This window comes from Falco biarmicus, chromosome 7 (genome assembly GCF_023638135.1).
Source record: "Falco biarmicus isolate bFalBia1 chromosome 7, bFalBia1.pri, whole genome shotgun sequence".
NCBI lineage: Eukaryota > Metazoa > Chordata > Aves > Falconiformes > Falconidae > Falco > Falco biarmicus.
In genome coordinates, this window is record NC_079294.1 from 11,609,391 (window position 1) to 11,635,377 (window position 25,987).

Consider the following 25,987-nt stretch of genomic DNA (forward strand, 5'->3'; position numbering starts at 1 on the left):
ACATTTTACTGTAACTGCTTGATCTTTGATATATTTGGAATTGTTGATTTTGGTTTACATTTTGTGATGTTTAACCGAGTTCCTTTTTGTGTGTCATATCTATAGCAGACGCTTGTGTTGCTGGAGACCAGCTATACATTTAAGACAGGAGGATGTAGCTTTTATATACCAAGCAATATTATTCAGCAGTAAGCAAAGTAAAAAGCACCAAGTTGTAATTACTGTCTTTAGGGACACAGAACAAAGATAGGGTGGTGGGGTTTTTTTGCAAGGGAAAGGGATTAAAACCTCCAGCAGCTTAGACCTAGCATATGTAATTAAAGAAAATAGGAGATCTAAAAATAAAGGTAGCTTAGTGATTTGTTGTAAGTTTTGTTTCTTGTTGTTAAATTCCACTTCAGTGTAGATGCTGTTTTAACAATTTTCTTTGCAGACCAGTTTTTGTTTCTGAAAACATTAAGCATTTAAAATTTTCCAAATTTTATCCTGCCTACCTTATTCTAACAGTTAAAAACCTTAAATAAAAATAAACTTCATTCCTTCTAAATCTTATCAAGTAGTAATTTCACTAGTTAATGTCATGAAATTCTGGTTTTGTTCTAGGTTCTGCATGGATGTGTCTATGGGTCTCAGTGTTTTAGCAACCCTAAATATTTTCCTCTAAGCCTTTCTGATTTGGCATGCGTGGATTATGATCCTTTTATGCATTTAGAAAGCTTGAAGGAACCAGAACCACTGCATTCTCCAGACTCGGAGAGGTCTTCTAAACTTCAGCCAGTCACTGAAGGTTTGTCAAATTGCCTAAATACATTTTCTTTCAAAAAGATTTTATCTTGGCTTCCAGTATTGAAGTGTTGGTCTAAAGCATGTTTGAAATTGTACCTAGACACTAGGTAAGACCATTAGTATGGAATGAGCTAACATAATTTTGAGCAATTACTGTTCGATTAACTGAAATAAGTATCTTCTGAATGACATGAAGATTGATTTGATATGGATGCTTCTGCACTCTGTCAGCAAGAAGTGTTCAGTACTGCAACATGGATAAATGTTGCTTTTCATTTTACTTTCAGTAAACTAATTTTTTTTTAATTTTGCTTCTTTTTCTAAGAATAATCTGGATTTTTTTCCTATGTGAGCTTTCAATATTGAAAGGTTTCTGTCAATTTTTTTAGTCTATCATGGTTTGTTGTTTGTGTTTACACTGTTTAAAACCACAGTTGTCTATAAAGAGAGGAATTTTCTTTCATCTGCTTAGAACCTAAAGAGACCCAGAAATGAATGTTTTCTTCACAACTTGAATATAAAAACAAAGAATCCAGAAACTAAGCTGCAGAGGAGTAGCATGTATTATGCAGTGTATCTGGTAAATATCAAATGGCTACATTGGGAAGAAAATTGAAAAAGATGAGATTAATACGGATACCAGAAACTCTGTGTAGTGCTATTCTCCTTCCATATTAAGTTGTTCCATTTAGGCTTCCTTAAAGGTATTAAGAATCAGATAAATGCAGCAGCTCTTTGTAGCAGCTGTGTGCTAACAGCAGGTGATTTTGTGGTCTGTAGTGACTACGTGCTGTTTTTTATGTAGAGAAAATGGCTAATCATTGTGCCCTTGTCTAAGGCATGCTTCATCATCCTCAAGTACTTTTTTGGCCAAAGAATTCTAAACATAGAGCTGTCCCCTAATAAGCTCAGTATTGGATTGAACAAGTCTGATTTGAGAACTATTGGCAGGAGGAGCTGTAATTATTAAATTTACTGAAGAATGAAGCAAGGTACTATAGTTGGCTTTTTGTCAAATGGCTGTGGTCTTATTAGTAAAAAGTAATCATCTGCTGGGTCAGAATGAAAGAGGCTTCGAAGGATTCATTCTGTCCTAATTACAGTCTCACCTATACATATTATGTAAAGCTAATATTTAAAGTATTTGCCAAAATTAACTTCCACTGCATGTTCTATTACAGTGTAGTGAATTGTAGTAGCTTTTTATGCCTGGCATCTTTTGTATTCTGTAATAATCTGTAATTATGGGTTAGCAGCAAATGCTGTGTGGCTTTTTTAATCTGACAATCTGAAAAGACAACCCTGAATAGATTTCTCTTTAAATGAATGTAGTTGTACAAAGCCTTAGCATCAATATCTTCATTTTGTATTTCCGCATGTGATCTGTTCTTTTATGATTTCTTGTAAAATTTCTAAATAAAACTAATTTCAGATGTTCCTTTTATCTCTACAGATAAGTTAAGGAAGGCTGATGTGTTTTTAAAGTTTCAGGGCTCTGGAATTGTAAGTCAGATCGTGATATTTAATTGGCAAACTACAGCATTAAAATGCAACCCTGGTCTTGCAGCCTTGGCAGTTCTCGTCCACATTGCCAGGCAGAGAATAAAATTGGCAGTGCTTAACTGACTGCACAGCATCTGTTCTCCTTGGCATTGTTGGGGGAGTGAGAGGAGTAAAGTTAGTGGATAACAACCAGTCTGGGACTCCGTCAAGACGGGGGGGTCGGTTAGTACAACCTACCAGCAGAGCAGTATGCCAATGGATCAACCTCTTTTTTAGCAGAGTAAAAGTGCTATCGTGATATCTTTTTTGAAGGAGTGGAAATAGGCAGGACAGCAATTGTAGGGAAATAGGGAAGTTCTACGTAGACCAGGTGGGGATGGCTAGACTCCTTCCTTAGGTCACAAGCAAAGCTGAAAGTACTGAAGTGCCACAATTCTTAAGACAATTCTTAAGACAGTTCTTAAGGGTGCTTTTGATCAGTTTCATTGACATGCCCTGTTATGCCTTAGGTAGTTCAAGGTCAAATCCATTACAAGTTTTATGGACGCTTAACCCCACAGTATGATGTGGTATGAGACCATGAGGATATGGGCCTTTCAGTGCTCCAGCTGTGTAGTGGGGACAGGATCTGTTGAGGGGCAGGAGCAAGCCCTGCAGCAAGTGGCAGGGCAAAGATGCGTTAAATCCTCTGGGAACAGACGATGTGGGGAGAGGAGAGGACAGTTTCCCTCTCTGTTTCAGTAACTTTCCAAGTGCTGTCTCTCACAAGGCATCTGTTACAGCTGGGATTATCTGTGGAATTGTTTTTGTCTCCTCTCGAGGTTTCGGGTAAAGTGGTAGATTGCAATACAAGATACACAAAGAAGAATTTTGAAATTGACTTTTAAATATATTAAAGTCTTATATTTAAACCAGAATGAACTTTTAGCAGCTGACAATAGAGACATCAGTAGGAAGCTTTTCTTGGCATCATCAGAACTTGCCGACAGCAAGTCTGTGGTGCCTTCATACATCTAAGGAACCACAGGGCTTGCCTTGCATGAAGGCTGAGGAATTGTTCCTCTAGCTAGTATTGACAACAGCTTCCTTTAGCTACAGTACAGGCACACAGGTGCTGCCTGTGCTAATGGCATCTAAGCAGCCTGGTTTCAGTGTCACGCTGACAAGAGGTACGCTTTCTGCAAGGGCAGGGTACATTATAGCCATTCACTGTGCAGCCTAGCTAAGTGACTGTGTTGTGCCGTGATCTGCTCACCAGCTTCTGGGCTTTGACTTGTCCTTACAGGACCATAAACGTATATGAGGGAGAAATGAAAGGGAACCTCTCCCTCAAAACTTTGTTGTTTATATTAAATGATGCAAATGTTTAGGAAAAAGTAAAACTGAGGGGGTTTTGTGACGCTGGTGCTGACAGGGAACCTGGTTATGTGAAAATATGTAGCATTAAACAAAAAGTTCTGTACATCTTCTAACGTTAAGAGGTTGCAAAATCAAACTATTGAATAGTCTAATCATAAGGAAATAATATTTTATGGGCCTTTTTTTGCAATTATGGGCAAAAACATTGTGAAACCTGTTCTTCATAGATCACAGATCGGTTAGAGTTGCGATTGGAAGGTAGGAGTCGCATTGCATAGACACAGTGCTCTATCAATTATTGATTTCATGAATTTCCCTCCATTTGTGATATTTCCTCAAACATATTTTAAACCTTTTTGCATAGATCAATAATTTTTCCTAATGTATTTCAATTTCTGAAGAAAAAAGTTTTCCCCATCTTATGTTTAGTCTTAGCTTTCTTTTAAGAAATAGAAATACTTTTAAGGCTTTGCTGTTTGCCTTTTTCCTGAAAGGAGACAAGAAGTACACTTTTTAAAAAAACACTTTATACGTGGTACATCCAGATTAGCAGTTTGTGTTTTCTGAGGGGTCTTCTACAGATGCGTTCTCTGTAACTGCATCTTCTCTGTACCTGAAGTTTAAAATCAGAAAGGAGTGAGACTTCCGTAAGCTAATGTAAAATACAGGTAGGTAAGCTAAACTGAACTCTTTTAGGCTTGCTCTAAATGTCATGGAGAAAGAGAAGAGTTTCTAGAGAGTGATTCATCCCTTCTCCAATTCAGGTTTCTAACGGAGATGAATAGTCTACAGGTGCATCATTCTTTAGATAGCTAAAAGGGTGAGGAGAGTTAAATTCCACTCTCAGTCATTACTTTTTCCTTCTGCTGCATAACTGTAGTTGTTTAGAAGCTGTTCAGCCAAAGTTGAATTAAAGAGTTAACAACACATCTTGAGGAAATTCAGGAATCCTCCATTCATGCCACTGATAAAATTAGTGGTGATGGACCTTCAGCCTTTCCACAAAAGGTAGTTTCAGGGACTGAGAAAAATAGCTAATCTAACATGCTTCCAGAAAATTACTGAGTGATCATGTACATGTATAAATTACATTGCCCAAGCAAAAGACCGTACTATTGTAAAGAGAGCAGAGATGTGTTTACTCAGGAAGACAGGTTGATGAAGCAGCCAGCTACGCTGCTGTAACATGTAATGATATGACTTAGTTTGTAGAATTGTGGTAAAGCTGTGATGGCTTGCGTTACCGTGTATTTTAATCTGCCCTCCAGAAACAAAGAGCATGGGTTAGATACTCATTTTAAAGAGTTCTAATGTATTGATTGTCCAGTTGGTCCTGATTGAGGAGATGTGCTTCTAGGAACAAATTATTAATATGTAAACTTTAAGTTGCAAATTTAATTTAAAATTGTCCTATTTTCAGAAAGCATTACTGAGTTTGGGGTATTGGTTTTTTTTGCTAAGGGAAACCATCACCAGAATCTGATTTGCTGTGTGACAAAAATGCTTTGATTGCGTTATTTTATTTCAACATAACCGATTACATGTTACATCTTACCATTTACTTTTCAGTATGCTTCTTTTCATATTTCTGATTTAAGTTTTCTGTGTCATTTTTAGATCAACAGTACTGTATTCTAAGAGGAGACTCAAGTGAGGAGTACTGTGCTCATTTTATAAAGGAGGCAATGACAGATTTATATCCCAATTCTTTTATTTTTTATTTTAATTCAAGAGCAAATTTTTCAGAGAAAAACTGTGGTGGGACTGGGAAGGGACCTTCCAAATTTAAATCTGATGTTCCACTCTTTGTATCACTGTATCACCTTTCTTTTCCATGTGTCCCTTTAGGCTCCTAAGAGAGTAAATTTATGCACGCAGGCACAATACAGCCATGGTCAGTTTTGAGATCTTTAGGGTTTGTCACCAAACAGTAATAGTAATAACTTTTAAGCTAACAGGTCCCTCTGATCTCTTCATGTTTTTCTGCAGAACTTAATGGAAGGCATTTAACCTACACAGTGTGAGGTTTCAGGTGGCAGGGAAGCTCACATGTCTTTGCTCCTAGGAACCTGGGAAGAGTATTACCTTACGTGTGCAGTGCCAAGTGCTAAACACTTGGCGTAAATATCCTGACAGAGATGAGCCAGCCTCTTCATCACCCAGGTGCTGGTTGGTACTGCACTGATAAATTATTCAACAAGAATCCAACTTACTTCTTCTTTGTCTAGTATAAACTTGCTCACAGTTCCTTCTTATATTTCAGCAGATGGCACTATAACTTAATTTCCTTGTACGCTATCAATGTTTGAGCATTTCATTCAACTTCACTGCATGTTTTTGTATTTGTAGATTTTAAACCGCGAGAAGGTTATAGATAATGAAATTATAATATCTAATTTGTTTATATTAGTTTTCAGGGCCTTAGCTCATTAAAATATTTAAGTTTATCTGAGTTTTGGAATAGCATAAATATTAAGTTGATTTGGGCAATTAGTTGATTTTGCCAACTGTTTACTGGATGAAGTGTTTCCCTTTTTGCAGTTCAGATCTAGTGCTCCCTAAAGGTAGAGAACAGCCAGAATCCCAAACATCTCTTAACATGCTTTACCCAAACCTTGGGGCAGGGAGGCAAGTATGTACTAATTGTTTATTTTTGTAATGAGAATGCATCCCAGTGCTTCAGAAACTAAAGATCTGTCATAACAGTCAATGTGCATTACAAATTTACCTGTATTTTTCCCGTTAAACCAATTAAGACACTTTAAACTGCAAAAAGAAATTTGTTTAGTAAACATGGTTTTTATTGTGTATACATAATATAAAAGGAGATAATTTAATTGTAGCGTACTTTCACATTCAAGAGATGACATTTTTTCAGTAAATACTGAATGAAAAAGTAACGTGGTTCAGAACGTTCTTGTTTGATGCAGTTTTGGTGAGAAAAAAGGTGGGAATTATTTGCAGGAGTTTTCAGTATTTAGTATAGTTTAAAATATATGATGTAATCCTGAGGAAGTATGGTCTTGATTCATCTTCCCTTTGTAAATCCCAAATTTAGGACACTCAGGTCCTGTTACAAGAGGGAAATGTGTGCTTTGCCATATTCATCCTGTTTTGTGTTCTACCTGTTATATTCTGCACTGTAATACTTTTGTGTATGGGTGGGTACCCATAGCCAGTTGAGGATTGTCTGCCTGACAGAGTCACTTTGACCAGCTCTGTACGTCATGGATAATGCAAAGTGGATTTGATAGAAGAATCCAATAACAATAAAGTACTGGGTTAGCTGGGTGTGCTATAAACATTAAGAAATTCCTTTTGTGAATTCAGGTAACGTTGCATCCAAGTGGAAGGTGTGCAGCAAAGGAGGAGGTTGTAAAACCATATTGAAATACCAGTTCATCTCACAAGATGGATTTCACATGAGAGGCACAGCTAAGCGCTTCTTCCTCCAAGTTTTTCCAGCCTGAAACTTCTCAAAATGCACTTAGGGCGTGAGATTTGGGGTTTGAAAATTTTTGCTACTGTTAGATCGTGTTCAGTATAGATAGCCTGGTCTTTGATTTGGTACTTTAACATCATTCAGTAGTATTCTCAGCCTAATCTACAGCTATATACTCCCCAGGGAAATTAAGATGGATTAGAGGTTTTGTGCATCTATGTTCCTTTGTTTTTCACAACGTAATGATGTGTATAAATATAAAAATCCATTACAGTTGGAAATGGACTTCTTACAACGCAGTTATCATCTCTCCTTCTTCAGCAATTTAAGATTTATTTTCACTATATTAAGAAACTGTGTATTTTAGAAGAACCGTGTTGATTACAAAACTATGGTAAAGGAGGTATGGTAGGCTGTAAAATAATGAAGGTGCTTCTTTAACATTCCTGTGATTTTTCATGCTATTGATGTATGAGACCAGAGTTCATCAAAATACATGTTTTCCATTACTGACTTGGATGTATCCTAACCTTGCATTGCTCATCCCGTTTCAAACTCATGACAGAGACCAAAAGAAATATGTAAATCTCAGCGTTGTTTTCTGAACTCTTCTTTTAAAAGCCTGTGTTCTTTCTCTCGTAGTGAAAACTCACATGCAACAAGGATTAATTTCTGTTGCTGCTCGTACTGTGATAACACATCTAGTGAACCACTTAGGCCACTATCCCATGAGCGGAGGTCCTGCTATGCTAACCAGCCAAGTGTGTGAAAACAATGACAACCCATACAGTGAAAGTCCTGAACTTTCTCCTGAACTTTTTGAGAACCCAAACCTTCAGTTCTTTGTGTTGAACAATACTTCTCTGGTGTCTTGCATACAAATCCAAGCAGAACACGACATGCCTGGGGGAGGACTGTCTGCTGGACTTGCATCTGCTAATTCAAATGTTAGGATTATAGTGCGTGATCTGTCTGGCAAATACTCGTGGGATTCGGCCATTTTGTACGGACCATCATCTTTATGTGGATCTTCACAACAAACATCTTTTGCACTTTCTTTATCTCAACAAGATAAACCAGAAGATGGTCTTTCATCTTTCGAGCATGTGGAGGATGTGTCTGCAAGGGATGGAATTACACTCCAAGTAAAAAGGAAGTTTAGAGACACTGTACCAACATGGGATACGATTAGGGATGAAGAAGATGCCCTTGATGAGCTCCTGCAGTATTTAGGTGTTACAAGCCCTGAATGCTTACAGAGAACTGGTGTCTCACTCAACATTCCTGCTCCTCAACCAGTCTGCATCTCAGAGAAGCAGGAGAACGACGTCATCAATGCAATTCTGAAACAGCACACAGAAGAGAGGGAGTTTGTTGAAAAACATTTCAATGATTTAAATATGAGGGCTATGGAGCAGGATGAGCCAACCTCACAAAAGCCCCAGTCAGCATTTTATTACTGCAGATTACTTCTCAGTATACTGGGAATGAATTCTTGGGATAAAAGGTAAAAAGAAAAGGTTCACAATTTAAGAGCTTTCTTTTAAGCAATTGTGCTATTCTTACCATGTAATAATAGTTGATCATAGAGTGGCTAAGCCAAAAATACTCCAGGCCAGCCAACAAGAGAGGGGGGTTGCAACTACGAGGGAAATGGCAGTTTTCTTCTGCATTTCAACCTGTCATTTAGAGAGACAGAAAGGAGGAACCTGTTGCCTTTATTGCTGTTTACGTTCTTTCCTTAGAACGGTGTTGGAAGGCAAATTGAAGGAGTGGTATCTTTTCTAATAATCCTTTCACCAGCTGTACTAAGGGGTACTACCATGGGTAAAGAAGGCATCTTTTTTTGCTTTCTTTGCTTCCCACGTATGTGCCTGCAAAGATCAGTACCTTTCTATGCCAGAATGAGACTCTGAAAGTGTCACATTCTCAGCTATTGTGTTGCTGGACAGTGTCCTGCTGCTTTGCCTGCTAAGAGCATGCTTGCATGCATCCTCAAAGCATTGCATCTGAGTTAGCTAACAAGAAAGACGTGTCCCCTACTATTTATTTCAATGTTGGCAATGTTTGGGTATTGTTTAGAACAACAGGAGACAAGCCCTGTTCAGTTACAACAGTAATGTCTCTGTTTACACTGTTAATTTTGTGTGGGTGTTGTTAGGTGTATGCATGCATATACATATGGGTATGTTCAAATATTAGCATCCTAGTATTTAAGGGTGTTTCTGAAATCTTCTTTAGCCATGGCTTGTCAAATTCCGTAATAATGGCATTGAAATATTTTCTTACTATGAAAGGGAAATGGGTATTCTGTAAAACAAAAATAATCTGTGTCACTGAAATACCACTGAAATCAGAGAAAACTTTGCTGTTATAACCCTTCTTGATTGGGTCTTTAATTCCTCAAGGCAGTCTGGTTTTGAACAGTACTGCTCTTAAACTCATTCCACTGTGTTTTGTGGGAAGCATCTTAAGCACAGTTTAAAAGAAACTAAAAGTGCCTTTCTTGCTCTGACATATTGGTTTGTTTTTTTCTTTAAATTGTTACAGCTGGCTGGGTGACTAGTGAGCTGTGTTCTGCTCTCTTCTGCAGTTCAGAACAGCAAAAGCTCTGTGTTTAATGCACTAACTCCCTAGGACAGTAGGTTATGGGAGTGTCTTTTGTCACTGAGCGTATATATTATGGCCTAATAAAGTGTACAGCTTACATATGTTTCAAGGGGAGTTCCATCTCTTCTTCTGTAGAGAAGAGATCGATTGCAGTTGTATCAAATAGGTTGACAGAAGAAAGTGGAAGGAAGTGAAGGTTGTGCTCAGGGCTATAATGGATATAGATGATTTCCTGGAGTAAAAAAAAAAAAAATGCATGTATATTTTTTAAAAGATATCTTAATATTTTATGTAAGAAAGGACTATTGAAAAGGTAGAAGCATTTGTTGACTGTTCTTGAATGGACCTGGAAATGTTCTTGTACCATTCTTGTACTGTTCTGTATCCATTAGTGAACAAGTGATAAAAGAGTTACAAATTTCTCTATTTAGAAGGAGCTTTCATCTCCTGAAGAAAAATGAGAAGTTACTTCGAGAACTCAGAAATTTGGACTCCAGACAATGGTAAATTCTTTTAATGGCTGTCTACTTATTTGTTTAAAGTGTGTCTGTACTTAAAAGGCTCTAATTGCAAAGATGTGAGCGCCGAACTAATTTTTAAGATAGTTTTGTAAATTATTCATGTATTTTGCACTGTGTTGTAGTTATTGGTGTTATATTGAAGTTACATTGGTGTCATTTGCAGAGTGAGACTCTATAAGTGGAATATCATGACGTGGAACAAACTTCAAAGTAACTTGAAATTATGACCATTTGTATGCATAACATGGAAGAGTTTTAAAGCTTTGGTATATCGGTTTCCACATTTTAAGCTTTGGTATATCAGTTTCCACATTTTAAGCTTTGGCTAATTTTTAGCTGTTTTCCCATGCTATTAGCATTTGAAGACATGGACTTCTAGTTGGAGTTGTGGCACAGGATTAAAACCTTTGGTTTTGTAAAAGTTAAAATAAAATCCCTGGAGGTTTTAGAAGTGTGAGAAAACACCTTCAGTTGCTCCAGTGTCTAACAACAAGATGAGAACTGAAGGCATTGCTATAGTACTTAAAGATTCTTCATTTAGTTGCATAAGCTGTATATGGCACAGCATTCACAAGGCAGTGTCGTTGTTAATGGGCAGTGCGGTGTCGGTGATGCCTGTGTCACAGGTTTTGCTTATTTCAGAAGCTCGGCTATTCCATTAGTGATTGGCACTGCCAGCACCATCCTACACCTTCGAAATGGTGAAAGGGGTAAATGCTGTTAGCGTATAGCAAAACTGCAGGCTCTAGAGAAGACCAGACTAGAAAAGACAGAATGGGAATATGGAAGTACAGAGGGTTTTCAGAAAGAAGCCATATAGTTGTACTTCCACTATCTTTTTTGCTGTTTTAAAAGCCATGCTGTGTTTGTACTGTTTGCGTATTTTGCTTTCATATTAGTAAAGGCCCTGTCATGCTTTGACCATTCTCTGTTTTACAGCCGAGAGACACACAAGATTGCAGTGTTTTATGTTGCCGAGGGACAAGAAGATAAACACTCCATTCTTACCAATACTGGGGGAAGTCAAGCCTATGAGGATTTTGTAGCTGGTCTTGGCTGGGAGGTATTTATTAAAAAAATTTTATCCTGAGTTTGTTTACAGAGAAAATTACAGATCCCTTTAGATATTACAAGTCTTTGGCTCTTCAGCATTACTCACAAGTACTGAAATACACTGGTTAGCAAGTAGGATGTAGAGAAGAATTTCCATTTTAATTTCATTAACAATACTAGTTATTTCAAGAAAGTTTGTGCAGCCAGAGATGATTCTTTAACATGCAGTCCTGTACTTGGCTTTCATGAACTGTTTAGGAGGCGTCTTGATTTCCTTGTAAGCCTTTAAAGTGTTAAGTCCATTGAAGTTTGAGCGTTGTTCAAATTTGGGAATCCAAGAAGTACAAATGCACAGCTTCTCTCTTGCTCCCTTCTTCCAGCCTTCCACTGCAGGCATGTATCTGTTCACACACTCCACTCCGTGTCTCTTCCAGCAGCCAGAAATACCCCATCATCTATATGGGCTTGCAGCTCTTCCATCACTACTTTGATACTGTTAAGAGGTTTTTCTTTTTTGCATCCTTCCTTTCTGACCACACAGGATTACAATGGAAGTGAAGTTCAACTCAGCCCATTGCACAGAAGTACAGGAATTGCTCCTGCTCCTGGCTGGCTGCATAAGAAACTGCAAGGGTTTTTGTTCTTCTTGCAACTTGCGTTCATCAGGAATGTCCACATGAGTGTTCATTTTGGGGTTTTGGGGGTTTTTTTTTGCTCCTTAGGTGTCCAAGAGCATTACCAGATTAGCTGTATGGGTAATGGCTCTGACTTTTCCACAAGAACATAGAAAAACTGCTAGAAGTCTATGACTGTCATGAACATAGGTGTTTATTTCCCACATTCCTGATTCTTCAGAAGGAAAAAAAAGCAAGCCACATTAGTGGCTTCAAATTTCCTTCTTTAGCAGGTTAATTCTCTTGGCCTTTATTACCTCAATTAAAGAGTTGCTAGTTTAGATTAATATTCCATGATGAAACATCTAATATTTTAACCTCTTAACATTAAGTTCTGCATCCTTTATTAATAGAAAAGGAAATATATGTGGGCAGAGATTAAATGTATCCACATCGGAGACATAGCTTCCTTTAGGCAGTGTTTTAAAAGTGAAATAGCACACTAAGCATCTTACTTATTTCAATATAATATATATCCCATAGAACTGAGACTCAACAGACTTATTTACAAATTACCAGTTAGTGTCCTGTGATTTTTTTTCATATTCACGGAATGAAAATTTCTCAAGAAAATTTATGGAAGGTAAAAAGACAATTTAAAACTGTCTGACACACACAGGGGTTTCTTCAGAGCTCAGGTCAAGGCTGATGTAATATCACAGAATTCTGAAAAATTCAAAAAGCACATGAAAGTGACTGCAGTCAAGTGATCAGGGCATAATGCAGTAAATATTCGTTTACACAACTTTCCTTTTCTCTAACCTCATCCTCACAGCAGCATCTGTGTTGACCATGGAATATAGAATGCCACTGTGCTGCAGCTTATTACCAGTCTAGTCAGCGAGTCTGAGCTCTTTAGAAAAGCATAACTGTGCTGTTGTGAAAAGAATCTTCACTTTTAAAAAATCAGTTGAAAGCGCATTTTAAAGTGTAAAGAATGTATTTATCAGCTGATAATTTTTTTTTCTTGTAATCCTTTCTGGGCTTTATTTCTAGGTGAATCTCACAAACCATTGTGGCTTTATGGGAGGACTGCAAAAAAACAAAAGCACTGGATTGACCACTCCATATTTTGCTACCTCGACAGTAGAAGTAATGTTCCATGTGTCAACAAGAATGCCTTCTGATTCAGATGACTCTTTAACAAAAAAGGTAGGTGTTTCTGAATAACAGATTTTCTTTTGGTAATAAACCCAGAGGAATTGGAGACAAAGAAAATCCAGTAACTTTTTCTAAAAAACCATAAAATACTGTAACACCTTCACCTGCTAATAGTTGGTATTTTATTGAAGTAGGTTAAGCCATATAAATTATTCTCTATCAATTTCTAATTTTGCCATACCGGTGATTTTTGCCATCATTGCAGCTGTTGGCAGGATCACACATGTAGTTCTGAAAAATGCAGGGAGGTAATGATTTGTGTAGAAGAAAAAGCATTGCATCTGCATGACGTTTTAGTACTTTCAGACTTTAAATGCCAATTAATACATATGTGGTGAGAACTTTCTAAGATGATTTTGTATTTACTTAAGAGTCATGCGCTGTCTCTTAATTTCCCTTAAAAAAAAAGTTAAAAATGTAAAGAATTCAACAGTGATTATTGTATATAAGGTGTTTTGTCTTGGAGCAGGCACAGATGCTCAACAGTGATATGATCTCTCATAGCCACATTAAGAAAAAAATGGTTTGCTGTATTGGTATTTTTTTCTTTAGAATTTAATAAATTCCACATTAGTGATAATAAGTTACAGTCTCGAACATGTGTCCTATTATAAATGAACAATTGGCTATCATTAGACTGTCCCCGGCCCTGCATACATACATCTTCAGATGTGCTAATCCTTTCAGTAGACACGTTAATGAGCACTGGTTGAAGTGTAATATTGGAGGAACTGAAGCTGGTTGACCTCAGCAAGGAGTTTAATACTTGTAATTAAATTAGACAGTAGACAGTAAAGAGAGAAATAGCCATGCCTCTGGCAAGCTTCAATTATTAATGACTTTTTTGTTCTTTGTGTTCAACTTGAAGAAAAAAATATTATTGTTATTATTATAGACTGACTATAAGTTCTAACTTGTCACTGTTGTATCTTAGGTTGGTTTGTTTGGTTTGGTTTTTTTTTAATTAAAAAATGTTTTTTCTTATACGCCCGTGGTGCTGGATCCTTTCTGGTTTTTATTTCCTGAAGTAGAAGCCAGGGTAATACTTAGGTTGTTAAATGATTTATAAAAGTGGTTTACTAGTAAAAATAGCAAATTTAAAAAGAAGATTGTTGGTGCTGTTCTAGTATAGAACAGTGTGTGTGTGTATATATATTTTTTAACTTGACTGGCTTCTGTATTTTTTAAACAGAAACTTGGTTTTATATGACACAGCTTGCAATTATTCTCATAGTATTTAGTTATAATCTCTTTGAATTAGAACATTAAAAATGTTGACAAGGGGGAAGATGGGTCAGAGTGAAAATTAATTAATAATAAATAATTTGGAATGATGTGGACTTCAGCAGAACACACAGGGAAGATCTCGTGTCTGTTTCCACGATCACCTCGGTGTACGTATAGCTGTTGCTGCCAGGCGAGGTTCGGTGCAGGTCCAGACCTCCTGTCATTTTAGCTTGTGAAAATGGTGTCAGCTGGATTTTGTAACAACTGCAGCTTGCCCCAGGCCTATTTCTCTCCTCTTTTACCCACAGTCTCACTCATCAGTAATCTGGAGTATTTGAGGTCTGTATGATATGTAGGGTGTATCAAAAGATTGGGATTGTATTTGTAGCTCAGCTGCTGATGGGCTGTTGGGTCAAGCTGCTTCACTTCTGCGTGACACTTTTCCCTGTTCTTCTCCATGTGTGGTTTTTGTTCTTTTTAAGCCCAGTTTCCCTGTGAATGGAGGCTTGTGAGGCTGCCTTTATGTCTCTCCTCCCTTCCCTAAGCCCTTTTGGCCCATTTCAATTGAATTTAGTAGAGACATATTTCAAAGGTGTTAATTCACGTATGTTTAATGGAGGTAGGATAAGTAAAGGAGATAGAGTGAGGGGGACTCTTTGTATTCCTACTCAGCAGGTAAGACCGCAGGAGAAGAAGCATTAGACATCAAGTAACAGGCACCATAGAGAGATGCTATGAAAATCATCCCAAACCTGAGAAAAACATCAACTGAAATTTGCATCTTGGGAGAAACCAGCAAGTGATATCAAGAGGCATGAGTAGGAAAACAGGCTTAATTCTTAGGCTTAATTTGCTTAGACTGCAAAAGGAATGTGTTTCATGAGATGCTGTCCAGCTCACACACACTACAGGGGACCTCAAAAACAATTTGAGAGCTGTTGTGTATGTGCTAACAATTTTAATTGTTCTGAGTGCATGTACTATTCGTGACCTCCAAAGAAACTTAGTTTTGTGCTTCTCTGCAGGTCTTTCATGTACTTCCTTTGTCTTATTTCATTCAGTGGGATAAAAACAAGCAAACTTGCAGTAGTTGGCTTAGAACTGCCACTGTTTTTTATATTGTAAATGTGCCTAGAGGTGCATGATAGGTTCATCTTATAAATGGAAATTAAATTAAATTAAAACAGAACTTCTTCCTGCCAGTCGAACCACTGCAAAATCAAGATTCTGCTGTTGCAGAGGCTAAGCCAATTTTAAACTTATTTTCCATCAGTCTTACAGAGTAGTAAATAAAAGTTTTAAGTGTCTTGGATACCTCTGAAGCACTTGTTTCTGAAGATGTGAATGAAAGCAAGAAAAGACGTGAATTTAGAGAGAACTGCTGAAAATCCTCTGAATGTGTAAAGGAACTTAACATTAAAATGCCTATATAAAATAGGTATTTAATTTGCAAGTAGTAGATTAAAGATTTAATGCTGATAATGCAATCCCTTTTGGTTTTCTTAAAATTAAAGGTTAGAGTAAAAAGTATTTGCACTACCCTTACAAGAACAAACTTGCAATGCAAATATCAGGATTAAGTGAAACTGTGAAGGCTCAGCTCACAGAGTGAGAAAGCCTATGTGTGTGCTTCTGCAGCTTATCACCTGTCTAGCTCCTCCTTCTTTAGCCTGATAAAGGAGTGAAGGCATTGCAGGTGAGAATATTATACACAAGATCTGTAAATGAAAAGTAGTAGTGATACTGTTAATGATCGGAATACTAGTTCATCTTGGGCTTTGGGTGTATAACGTGATTCTAGACTATGTGTGACATTGTCCTAACAACGTAAAAGATTTATTGCTCCTGGTATTTATAGCTAGCTTTTTTATTGTGGTATTAACATGTGTTGGGAACTTGGAGGTTTATAGATGTAAATTATTAGTACAATATTTTTTGGAGTAACAATTAAATACACATGTTGCTTTAAAAAAAAAAAACACACCATAATTGTTGAAACAAAGTTTTGTGAAAAATTCAACTAGAGGGTGCGTGTGCTGTAGACAGCAGTGCTGCTTACATTTAGTGGGCAAAAGTAGCTGCATTAAGCCGTTACTTCAGATGTTTCTGCTCCTTCTGTTCTTTTTATAATAAACACTTCCATTTTTGAAGAAGAAAAAAGTTGGGGCTAGCTGTTGTATCATAAGAAAATATAATAGCTTTTTTCCTCCCTCCTTTAGGTAAGTGGGTATTAGAAATTACAGTAATTTTGGCAAGAGTTCAAGGGTTAATGCAACAGATAAATAAAAGGAATTTTCTGTAAATTGAGCCCTGCATTATTTCACTTGTCTTGCCTTTCCAAACCTAACTCATTTAATTTTAAAAAGTAAATACTTAAATTCTTCCTGACAGTGTGCTTTGCTTTTACTATCGTTTATTACTTCAATTATACTTGGTATCACTTAGAACAATCTGCCATTTGGAAATTTCAGTATAGCCTGCAGCTTAGTATTAAGTCTGGCTGCTATTGTAACATGTACAGCATATGACACTAATGTATCAAAATTAGATTTGATCATCCCTCCTGGTTATATTTATTTCACGTTTCTTTTGTATTCAGTTAACATAAATGTATTAGGAGAGCTGACACATGATGATGGCTATAGAGTAAGAATATTTTAAAGTATTTTGAGTTAAATTTGAAATTTCAGGTAACCTAACAGTCGGTCATTTTTATATATTTGTTTTAATGGAGTAGAGTTTCAAAGCAAGCCTAAAAAAATCTGTTTGTCTCTGACATCTCCTCAGGGCTGTCTTCCCGACAGCTCAGGTTTAAAATGGCTAAAACAGAGCTCTTAATCTCTTTCTCATTGCCACCTTTCTGGATCACCACGGATAACATGACCATTGTGCCTGTCACTTGTGCCCATAGCCTGAAATCATCTTTAATTTGGTCCACTTTCTAGATTCTTACATTCAGTCTGTGCTTAAGACTCTATTCTTTTTTCTACCTAACATTTCTTGCAACATAGCTTTTCCATACACACAGTTAAAATTTATCCACTATAGCCCAAACTGTTTCCATAGCTGAACCTTCCTTTCTTTGACCTTGACACTTTCGGTCGTGAAGAATGCTGCTATAAAAGACTTTTTTCTAATCTTTAATGCCTTTTTACAATTTCTTTGCATTTGTCCATCTCTGTCTTGTGTCTTGCCTTGGCTTAAATAATAAACTCCTTATAGCAGTTTGATCTGAACTTATGCAGTATTTAGAGTTTTAGAATATTGGTGTGTAACCTATAGTTCCAGATGTTGCAGCTATAGTGTATTACTGCTTACTGAAGTATAACGTTATTTTAGAGCTTTTTATTATTTATATTATTGCATCACTAATAAGGATTTACGCTTTGTTTTGCTTACTGTGATTTACGCACGTACAAAGCTGTAAATTTGGGAAGACAAGGAAACAAGTGTGAAGATGTAGTGGCTTACACAACTGGTGGTGAGTTTTGAGTAACCATTGACACAGATTTCAGTCTTGGCACCTGTACATTCTGCGTGCACCAAATCTGATTCTGTTAGGTAACACTGGGACCACGCCTTCTTCTTGGGAAATCATGTTGCTGTCTGTCCTTCAGGTTTCAATGAGCAGAGGTGGTTGTAGCTCTTTGTCCCTCTTGTGTCCAGGACACCAAGTTCTGGGATGCTTCCAATTCAATACAAAGACACAAAGAATCCAGATTACAGTTGGAAGAGCTCAATCTCTGGCTCCCCTGTGATGTAATAGTTACAGTGAATGATGGATTCTCCAAATGTTTGCTGTGCTTGCAGGAGAGCCTTGTCATGGGGCACTGCTCAATTTCAAGGTCCTTCAGTAGGGAACTGAAATTAAGAAAACCTGAAATTTGTCTTTTTAAAAAGTTTATGCAAAATCTAGCAGACCTTGGAAATCTTTTCAAGACAATTTCAGACAATTCAAGACAATTGGAACTCTTCCATGAATCAAGTGTTGATGGGTCAAGTTACCACCATAAGCTTTGCTTTTTTGTAAGCTTTGCTTGCCAACTAAGGTGTGGACATCTGAAAGAAGCAATAAGGAGCACTATGTTAGTGTCAGAACTTCTTCTGATTTGCTCCTGAAAAAGGAACAGAATGACTTACCCAGAACCTAATTATTCTCCAAACACAAAGAAGAAATCAGCAGCACCCAATCTTGTTTATTTGTCTCTTATTTTTGTTAGTCTTCTACCTCCTATAATGGAAACAAGGCACTGATCATAGTTTTGATATTGAGTATTTACATCTGGTTCTAAACCGCCGTTCATGGTTTATACCCTCATCCACCTGCTTGCACCATCTGCTTTTGACTCTCAAACCATTGTATGACACAGAGATGCCATTCTGTGCTTTATCTAACCTGGATCTTTGCCACATCGTTCTTGATAGTAATCATGAGGTAAAATACACCTGGCGGGACTTGAAACTCCTCGGAATAATCTGATCCATTTTCCTTTTCCTCTGAAGAAGTTAGTGCTTTTAGCCTGGCATGTATCCTCACACCTCACTCTATGGGGTTATAAAGCAAACTTTGAAAAAAGTCACCAACGGCTTCAGCACACTTGGCACGAAAAAACACATATCCCTTGTCAGTACTCCTCCTCTGGAAAAACGGCACAGTATGCTTTTATCCCACTAAAATCAGTGTCAGTCTGATGTGAAAGCACGTGTCAGTAGTGATGCTCTGCCTGGGTAGCTTTCACAGCTGTGCAAGAGCTGGTGCCCTGTCTGGTTGGCTGCGGGTATCCGTGACGGGTACACAGGGACAGCCTTTGATAAATGAAATTCGGAGGCAGCGATGCCCTCAAGAAGCTGCACTATCTGAACTCTTCTATATGTTTTGGATTTGAACGCCATTTATTTGGGATGTACACTGTCACCATCCCTGCTTCTGAGTTTGTTGTCTTTGAACCCATAGATGGTAAGTAAAGGAGGGCTAATTCTTTCAGTAAATAGTTAAATATTGCTGAAATAGGGCTGGTGCAGAGCAGTGGTGGGTCCGTCAGTCCTAGTTCTGCTTTTTGGCAGCCAGTTCAATGAGTTCAGTTCAGTCAGCGCACCAGATGGCCACCCCTCAATCTAGGATCATGTAGTTTTTTCACACTCCACAAGATTTTATACCTAAACTGATTTGCCTCTTGCTTTCTCTTCAGTTAGGCAGCCTCATCCTCCCTGAGCTTTTCACTTGCTTCTAAGCGTGGGGCCATCAGGCCCTCGTACCCTTCTGTCATTGTCATATTTCAGCAGATAGTTTGACTGGCGCTTCAGCAAGGAAGGCAGGAGAGGTTCAAGCCCTCAGAACAATTCTACACTTAGTTGTCTCCTGTGATGTTTGCCATTGTTAAGTGTCAGCCAGGGTTTATCTAGCTGGTGTGTGTGTATTGCATATCAGTCATTCAGTCTGTTGCTTGGTTTTGTTCTGATCTATTCAAATAAAACTCACCATAGAGAATGTTGTTGCAACCTGGTCTGTTGTTGAGCTGAGTTTACAGTTGGCACAAGAGCATCCCTAACTAAGCGTTGTTCGGAATAATTCAGCCATCTACACACAGAAGAGGCAAGACCAGCTCACTTAAAAGGAACTGCAGTCATTGTGGGTTAGATGCATGTATGATCTGGTCCAGGCAAAATAAATCACTTTTTGAGCATCAGACAAGATGTAGGGTATTGATGCCATCTGTCCTTTGCCCAGTCCAACACTGCAGAAAATATTTGTTTTGCAGAAATACAGCCCTGTTTTTCAGTCTGATAGAATTTAAAGCTAGCAGAGAAGAGCGGAGGCAGATTAATTTTTAACTTTACCTTTTTTTTTTTTCCGTAAGTCTGCTTCTGGCAGCCAATATAAGCCTTCAGATAAGATGAAGGCAGCATTCCAGGAGGTTTTGTAAAATAAACAAGTGAATACTTGCAATGAAAATTTTCTGATAACTGTGTATGTTTTGCTTTTATTTAAAGTACAGTTGCATTCTGAAAATGAGTACAGAAAATTGTTGTCTTTTTATACACAGTAACTTCTTGTAAGTGTTCAGATTAGTATCTGCATGTTACCCGTTAACAGCAGTTCACAGTGCTGTCTTTTGCATAGCATCAAGATGATTATTTGACAAATTCTACTGACCTAAGGCTGTGCAAACAAACTGAAAACTGGGGGTGAAGACAATTGTCAGCTGTAACTGGTGAAGCAAGGAAAAAATGAGATTCCATCTTGAATTTTCAGAAATATCCCTTACTGGAACGAAACTCACGTTTAATAATCCAAGTGTATTTAATCAGTATATGCAAAGCCTCTCTCCGTGATGTTAACATTTGTTTATCAGATGGTAATGCTTAGCAGTACAAGCATTTTGGGAGCTTCAGTGCAGGTAGTTCCAAAGTGTTCAAGATATTCCTTAATCTGGTTATATGATTACAATTGAGCATACAGCGTGGATTTTGAGGAACCCATTTGGCCATTCTGAGCCAAATCAAGAGCCATTTGGGGTTTTTGAGGGGCAGGGTGTTGTTTTTACAAAGTTATACAGGTTTCATGGGAAATGAGCATTTAGTTAGTTAATCCGGGGGCCATGGAAAATGCAGTAGCTATTCTCCATTAACAGCTTTTCATTTGTAGTAGCCAGTTTGGAATTTGGCTAGAATGATGAGGTTAAAGACTGCTTACATACGAAACTTTTAAACACATGTTCATTCATATCCTTTAAAAGTTCATATAGAATTTAGTAGTTTGCTGGCTGTCAGTGATGGCAACTTGAAAGCATTTTAGTAAATGAGATTGACTCGTTCTGTGATCTTGAGAGACTATCAACAAAAATTTAGCTTTCAGTAGAAAACAGATCTTTTGGTTTTGGTTTTGTTTTTTTAATTTGACATATGTTAATTTAAATAGACACTGATACCAATGTATACAAATATATAGCACAACCCAATACTACGAACTAATACTGTCATTGAAATTGTAAGAGCACTATAGTGTAATTTGGTTATTTTACTAATTTTTCTTCATTTATTTTAGTGGGTTTGTCCTTTTGAAATACGAGCATTTAGTGTAGCTGTATGGCTATAGAATATGTTTAAACTGATGGGTTTTTATCCCTGCTTTTCCAGCTAAGACATTTAGGAAATGATGAAGTACACATTGTCTGGTCGGAGCATACTCGAGATTATAGAAGAGGAATAATTCCGACAGAATTTGGTGATGTTCTTATAGTTATCTACCCCATGAAAAACCATATGTTTAGTATCCAGATCATGAAAAAGCCTGAGGTAAGAGTTTGGTGGTTTGGGGTTTTTTGTGTGTTGCCTTTGTATGTTTGATATGAACTGAGTTTTGTTTACAGTCTGAGGTTTTGGTATAAGAGATTAATCCACAGAGCGATGTGTCTTTAGCATTGACAGTTGCAGTGGTGGTAGGAGGAAGAGCTCCGAGTACAACGCGTAGTAAAATCAGCCATTTAACATTGCAAAGGCCGGATCCTGCCAAGCATATCTGCTAGCATCATAAACTGGAAACAAAGCTAGAATATTTTGTGTAATCATGTAAATATTAAGATGAACTTGGCAAACTTTTAAATCAAATTTGATATGTGACTGTGGTGGATGAATAATAGCTTTCTCCAGCTTTCTCCATCCATGTCATATTCCCCTTTCTTTGTCACAAAGCTAGTTTTCACTTTAGCTTTACCTCCACAGAATGTGGAGATTAATGTAGCAAAGCAAGGCGATTCAGTTCTTAAGCATATGAGCACATGCTCTTCCTAACGACTGTTCCTCAAATGTCTGTGCTGGCCCTGTTCTTCATACAGTGGTTTAAGGTAGTGAACACTGACGAAGTAAAAGTAGTCATGAGTGGTTTTACTGTGTAATTTCTCTGTGTGATGTCACTTGCTATGAATTTCTGTACTTTAACTATTAAAATTCTTTCTACAAGCACTAATATTAATAAATGAAGTATGACAGAAATAGGAATTCCCTCTATATGATGACTGCCCCTATCTGATGACAGGCATGAAACGATACCCAGTACATGGTCTTGTTATTACTGGGTTTCTTGTGTTTCTTTTACTACTTTAAGTACACAGAGTTGCGTTACTGGGAGTGTGCAGGTTAAGAAAACTACGAAGAGCAGGGATTGTTGTTAAGTCCAACAGTTGTCCTTGTACATGAGAAGTGCCTTCCATCTCAAAACTACATTAAATGACTGAGGGCAAAAATAATACAGGGATCTGAAATTCTTTTGCAGCATTTGTTTCATCTTAGCAGGAAGAATATTTAGTGTACACTGCTCCCTATGCTGGCCTGATGCCCGAACTTTGCTCTTCTTCACATGCTTTTATGCTAGCAGCTTCCGAACTTTATTCACATATACAGGAAATGAAGATACTTAACCGAGTTTTAATTTTGTCCTTTTTAATCGCAAAATGATGATTGATTAGAGAGAAATATAATGCCAAAATAATAGAACCATCTGCTCTGTAAACCTTTTCAGTGTTACCTGTACTAAACATCAAGGTTTTCTACTGATGTCACAAATACAGCTTTACACTTAGTGTCTAGAGGCCAAACTTTCACCAGAGATTTCTCTTGTAAAGGGCTTACAGTCCATTTGTGTAGAAACTATAGATAAAAAGTGCAGATAGAAGAAGAAAAGAAAATGGGAGGTGAGGGTCGGTCCACCAGTAATTGTATGACAGTTACACATTGAGTTGGTCCTTATGAACATGTTATATCTAAAGCCATGATAAATATTATTTTGAGCAATTAGTCCTTTTGTTTACTACCGCTTACAATATTGTCATCGAGCCTTTCAACCTCGTAAACATCATATGCATGACTGTACCTGGGATTTTTGCAGCAAACGTGGAAAAATGCTTTGATGAGACATAATATTCAGATGGTTGCTTAATTTTCTTCAAATGCTGTGTTATCTGTTACCAAGGATATCAAGCAGTTATATGGCTGTATATTTCCACAAGAGAAAAGGTCTGTCATGGAGCACAATAACTGGTCTGATTATCTAGCAATGAGGAGGGGAAAAAAAGATATATTTGAGTGCTCTATTGTTAATGTTGATTGCTAATTGTTATAGCTAAGATCTTGCTTTATGTTGAATTTCTTAATTTTTTTATTCAGGTTCCATTTTTTGGTCCACTCTTTGATGGTGCTATTGTGAATGGAAAAATTCTTCCTATTATGGTTCGTGCAACAGCTATAAATGCAAGCCGTGCTTTGAAATCATTAATCCCATTATACCAAAACTTGTATCCTTTCACTCACATGATTTCTGGAGTATATACATTCCCTTGCAGTTCTACAGATACGATCTTCATATCTGTCATATTTTTTTCCCATTAACATAGGGAAAATATTTTTATTTGTTTCATGGTGATGGTGCCCTTAGGAAACTTATACACATAGAATAGTATTTAGATGAAGACCAGCTTTTTTAATTAAGTGAAGAATAGATCCGATGCTGAAAAATTGCCCGTTTCTAGTGTTTTACAACATGTACTTATCATTTTTTGTTAACAAAATTATTTTAATGACCATTTTGTGAGTAGACTTTCTAAAGTAGCAATGTCATGGTGTTAATAATCTTTCTTTCCTTAAAGTTATTAAGTATTTATCAAGCATTAATGTGACTTAGTTTTGTTTTCTAGTTATAAAAAGGATGTGAATGCAGCTTTCTGTCAACATGAGAAATTTGTTACATATTTGTCATACAGATTGTATTATTCTGCTCAGAATACAAAGTTGTTGTCAAAACGTTGTTCATGTCTTTGTAAAGATGTCAGAAAATATTATCTCTCTTATTTATTGGAATTGAGATTGTAGTTTTTTTTGAAAGGGCTGATCATAGAAGAACAGATTTACCACCAGAAATTAAAAAACGTAAGGTAAGTCAGTCACTTATACCTCTCTTTCTTAAGATTGAGTTCTGTTATATACCTGTTAGTTAAAACAACAAGAACATAGTATTTTTTCATTTCATAAATTAAAAGATGTTTAAATTTTGATCCAAAATAAATTCTGTGCTTAATTTCTGCCCAAGCTGGAGATACTTGTATTTGTCATGTGATAGATTGTTGCTAAAATTCTCTGGTTTTCCTAAGGCTCACTGTTATTATTGACAGAGTTTTGGCTTAGATACGATGAAGTGGATTTACAGATGAATGATGGATAGTGTTTGATGTGATCGCATTAAATGACGTTTGTGCCATTTCTGTAGTTGACAGATGTTGATTCATTGTATTTTTATGTTTGGAGAGGTCTGATCTTGTTGTCATTACTCAAATGGCTTAATCAAAGAATTTAAAATGTATTATCATCGTTATACCATGAAAACTGATGGCTTATAGCATTATTTTGATGTATAGTGATGAGCAATTGGAAAACAATTCACTTTGAAATAGCAGACTTTCAGTACCAGAAACCCCCACAGCCTTGTATGTTTAAGCTTCTTTACAGAATATGGAAGTTGTAATAAATTCCTTGGACATAGCTTGCCAGCTCAGTGTCTGGGAATTGGCCCGTTCCTAAGAGCTGCGTATTGCACTTTGAATTCAGTGCTCCAAATTGTACTTTTTTATGTGCATCAAAGCACTGCATGTCATTTATGACATAACATGGCCTCCACTGAAATGTTAATATTTGTCTCCTAACATGGTTAGCATGTAACTGGAAAGCATTATGTATATTTAATATTATATAGTATTGATTGATGGGTTTTGTGTCATCACTTGGTAAGCTTATGAAGCACCAGTTGATAGGCACTGATGTTAAAGGGCAGCTTTGTTAAGTAGTTGGTGGTATTCTTTTTCTACCTGGCTTGGGGTATCTTATATTCAGTGCATTTTAGAATACTTTAAAAATAAAAAATGGGGGTGTGGGCACTTCTTCAAAAGCTGTTTGCTTGGCGTGAAATTAGAAAATACTCTGCAAACTTCCCTGGCTTGAATTAGGCTATGGTTGAGTCAGTTGTGTCAGTGGAGAACAGCAAAAAAATGTTAAACTTCAAAGTTTGGCCTGGCTCTCAGTGGTTTAAAAAACTCTTGATTTAAAATGTCATGGACATGTTCTTGGTGTTCAACCCATGGCCAAATTTGAGGTCAAGAAGGAATTTCCCTCCTACAAGAATGGCAAAGACTGGTGGGTGTTTCCTGTAACATGGATATGGTCTGTTAACTGGGAGTATTTGAAAATTGAATCTAATTATGTTCCTGCCATAGCAGGGAATTGAAGACATCAAGGACTGTCTTCAGTGTCTCCTGCTTTTTTCCTCTGGCATATTTTAGCTATGGCTGAAGCAATTCACTACTGGCTTTTAAGTTTGTTGTGGACTGAAGGCTGTGGGGAAGAGTATTTTATGGTCTGTGGTTAAATAGCTTTTCTGGAGACCCCGCCAGACTTAATGTCTGTTGTGGAATTCAGGACTCATTGATTAAGGTGGTCTTTCCTTGTGTTGGGAGTGTGGCTGGAGCAAAGAAAAAGAGGGCTCAGAGTGGTGAAAGCAGTATGTTTGAAGAGGGAGGGGGAAAAAATGAACAAAAAAGCTGGTTTTTAGAAAGTACACCAAAGACAGAGACCCAGCTGGAAAAAAGAAGCCGATAATCAAGGCTTCC

The 25,987-nt window shown here is 37.2% G+C and overlaps 1 protein-coding gene across 13 annotated transcripts in view; it reads left to right on the forward strand.

The window, feature by feature from the left end:
* RALGAPA1 (Ral GTPase activating protein catalytic subunit alpha 1) overlaps positions 1–25,987 on the forward strand; it is a 132,894-nt gene that overhangs the window by 77,487 nt on the left and 29,420 nt on the right. For 12 of the 13 annotated variants that reach the window (XM_056344936.1, XM_056344932.1, XM_056344934.1 and 9 more), the window contains 7 exons: positions 604–787; positions 7,733–8,597; positions 10,132–10,203; positions 11,161–11,284; positions 12,945–13,100; positions 21,474–21,632; positions 23,499–23,626. In XM_056344936.1, coding sequence (XP_056200911.1) covers positions 604–787; positions 7,733–8,597; positions 10,132–10,203; positions 11,161–11,284; positions 12,945–13,100; positions 21,474–21,632; positions 23,499–23,626 — 1,688 coding nt within the window. Of the gene's footprint in view, positions 1–603; positions 788–7,732; positions 8,598–10,131; positions 10,204–11,160; positions 11,285–12,944; positions 13,107–21,473; positions 21,633–23,498; positions 23,627–25,987 lie in introns of those variants that run through there. The other variant, XM_056344938.1, reaches the window with a different exon arrangement.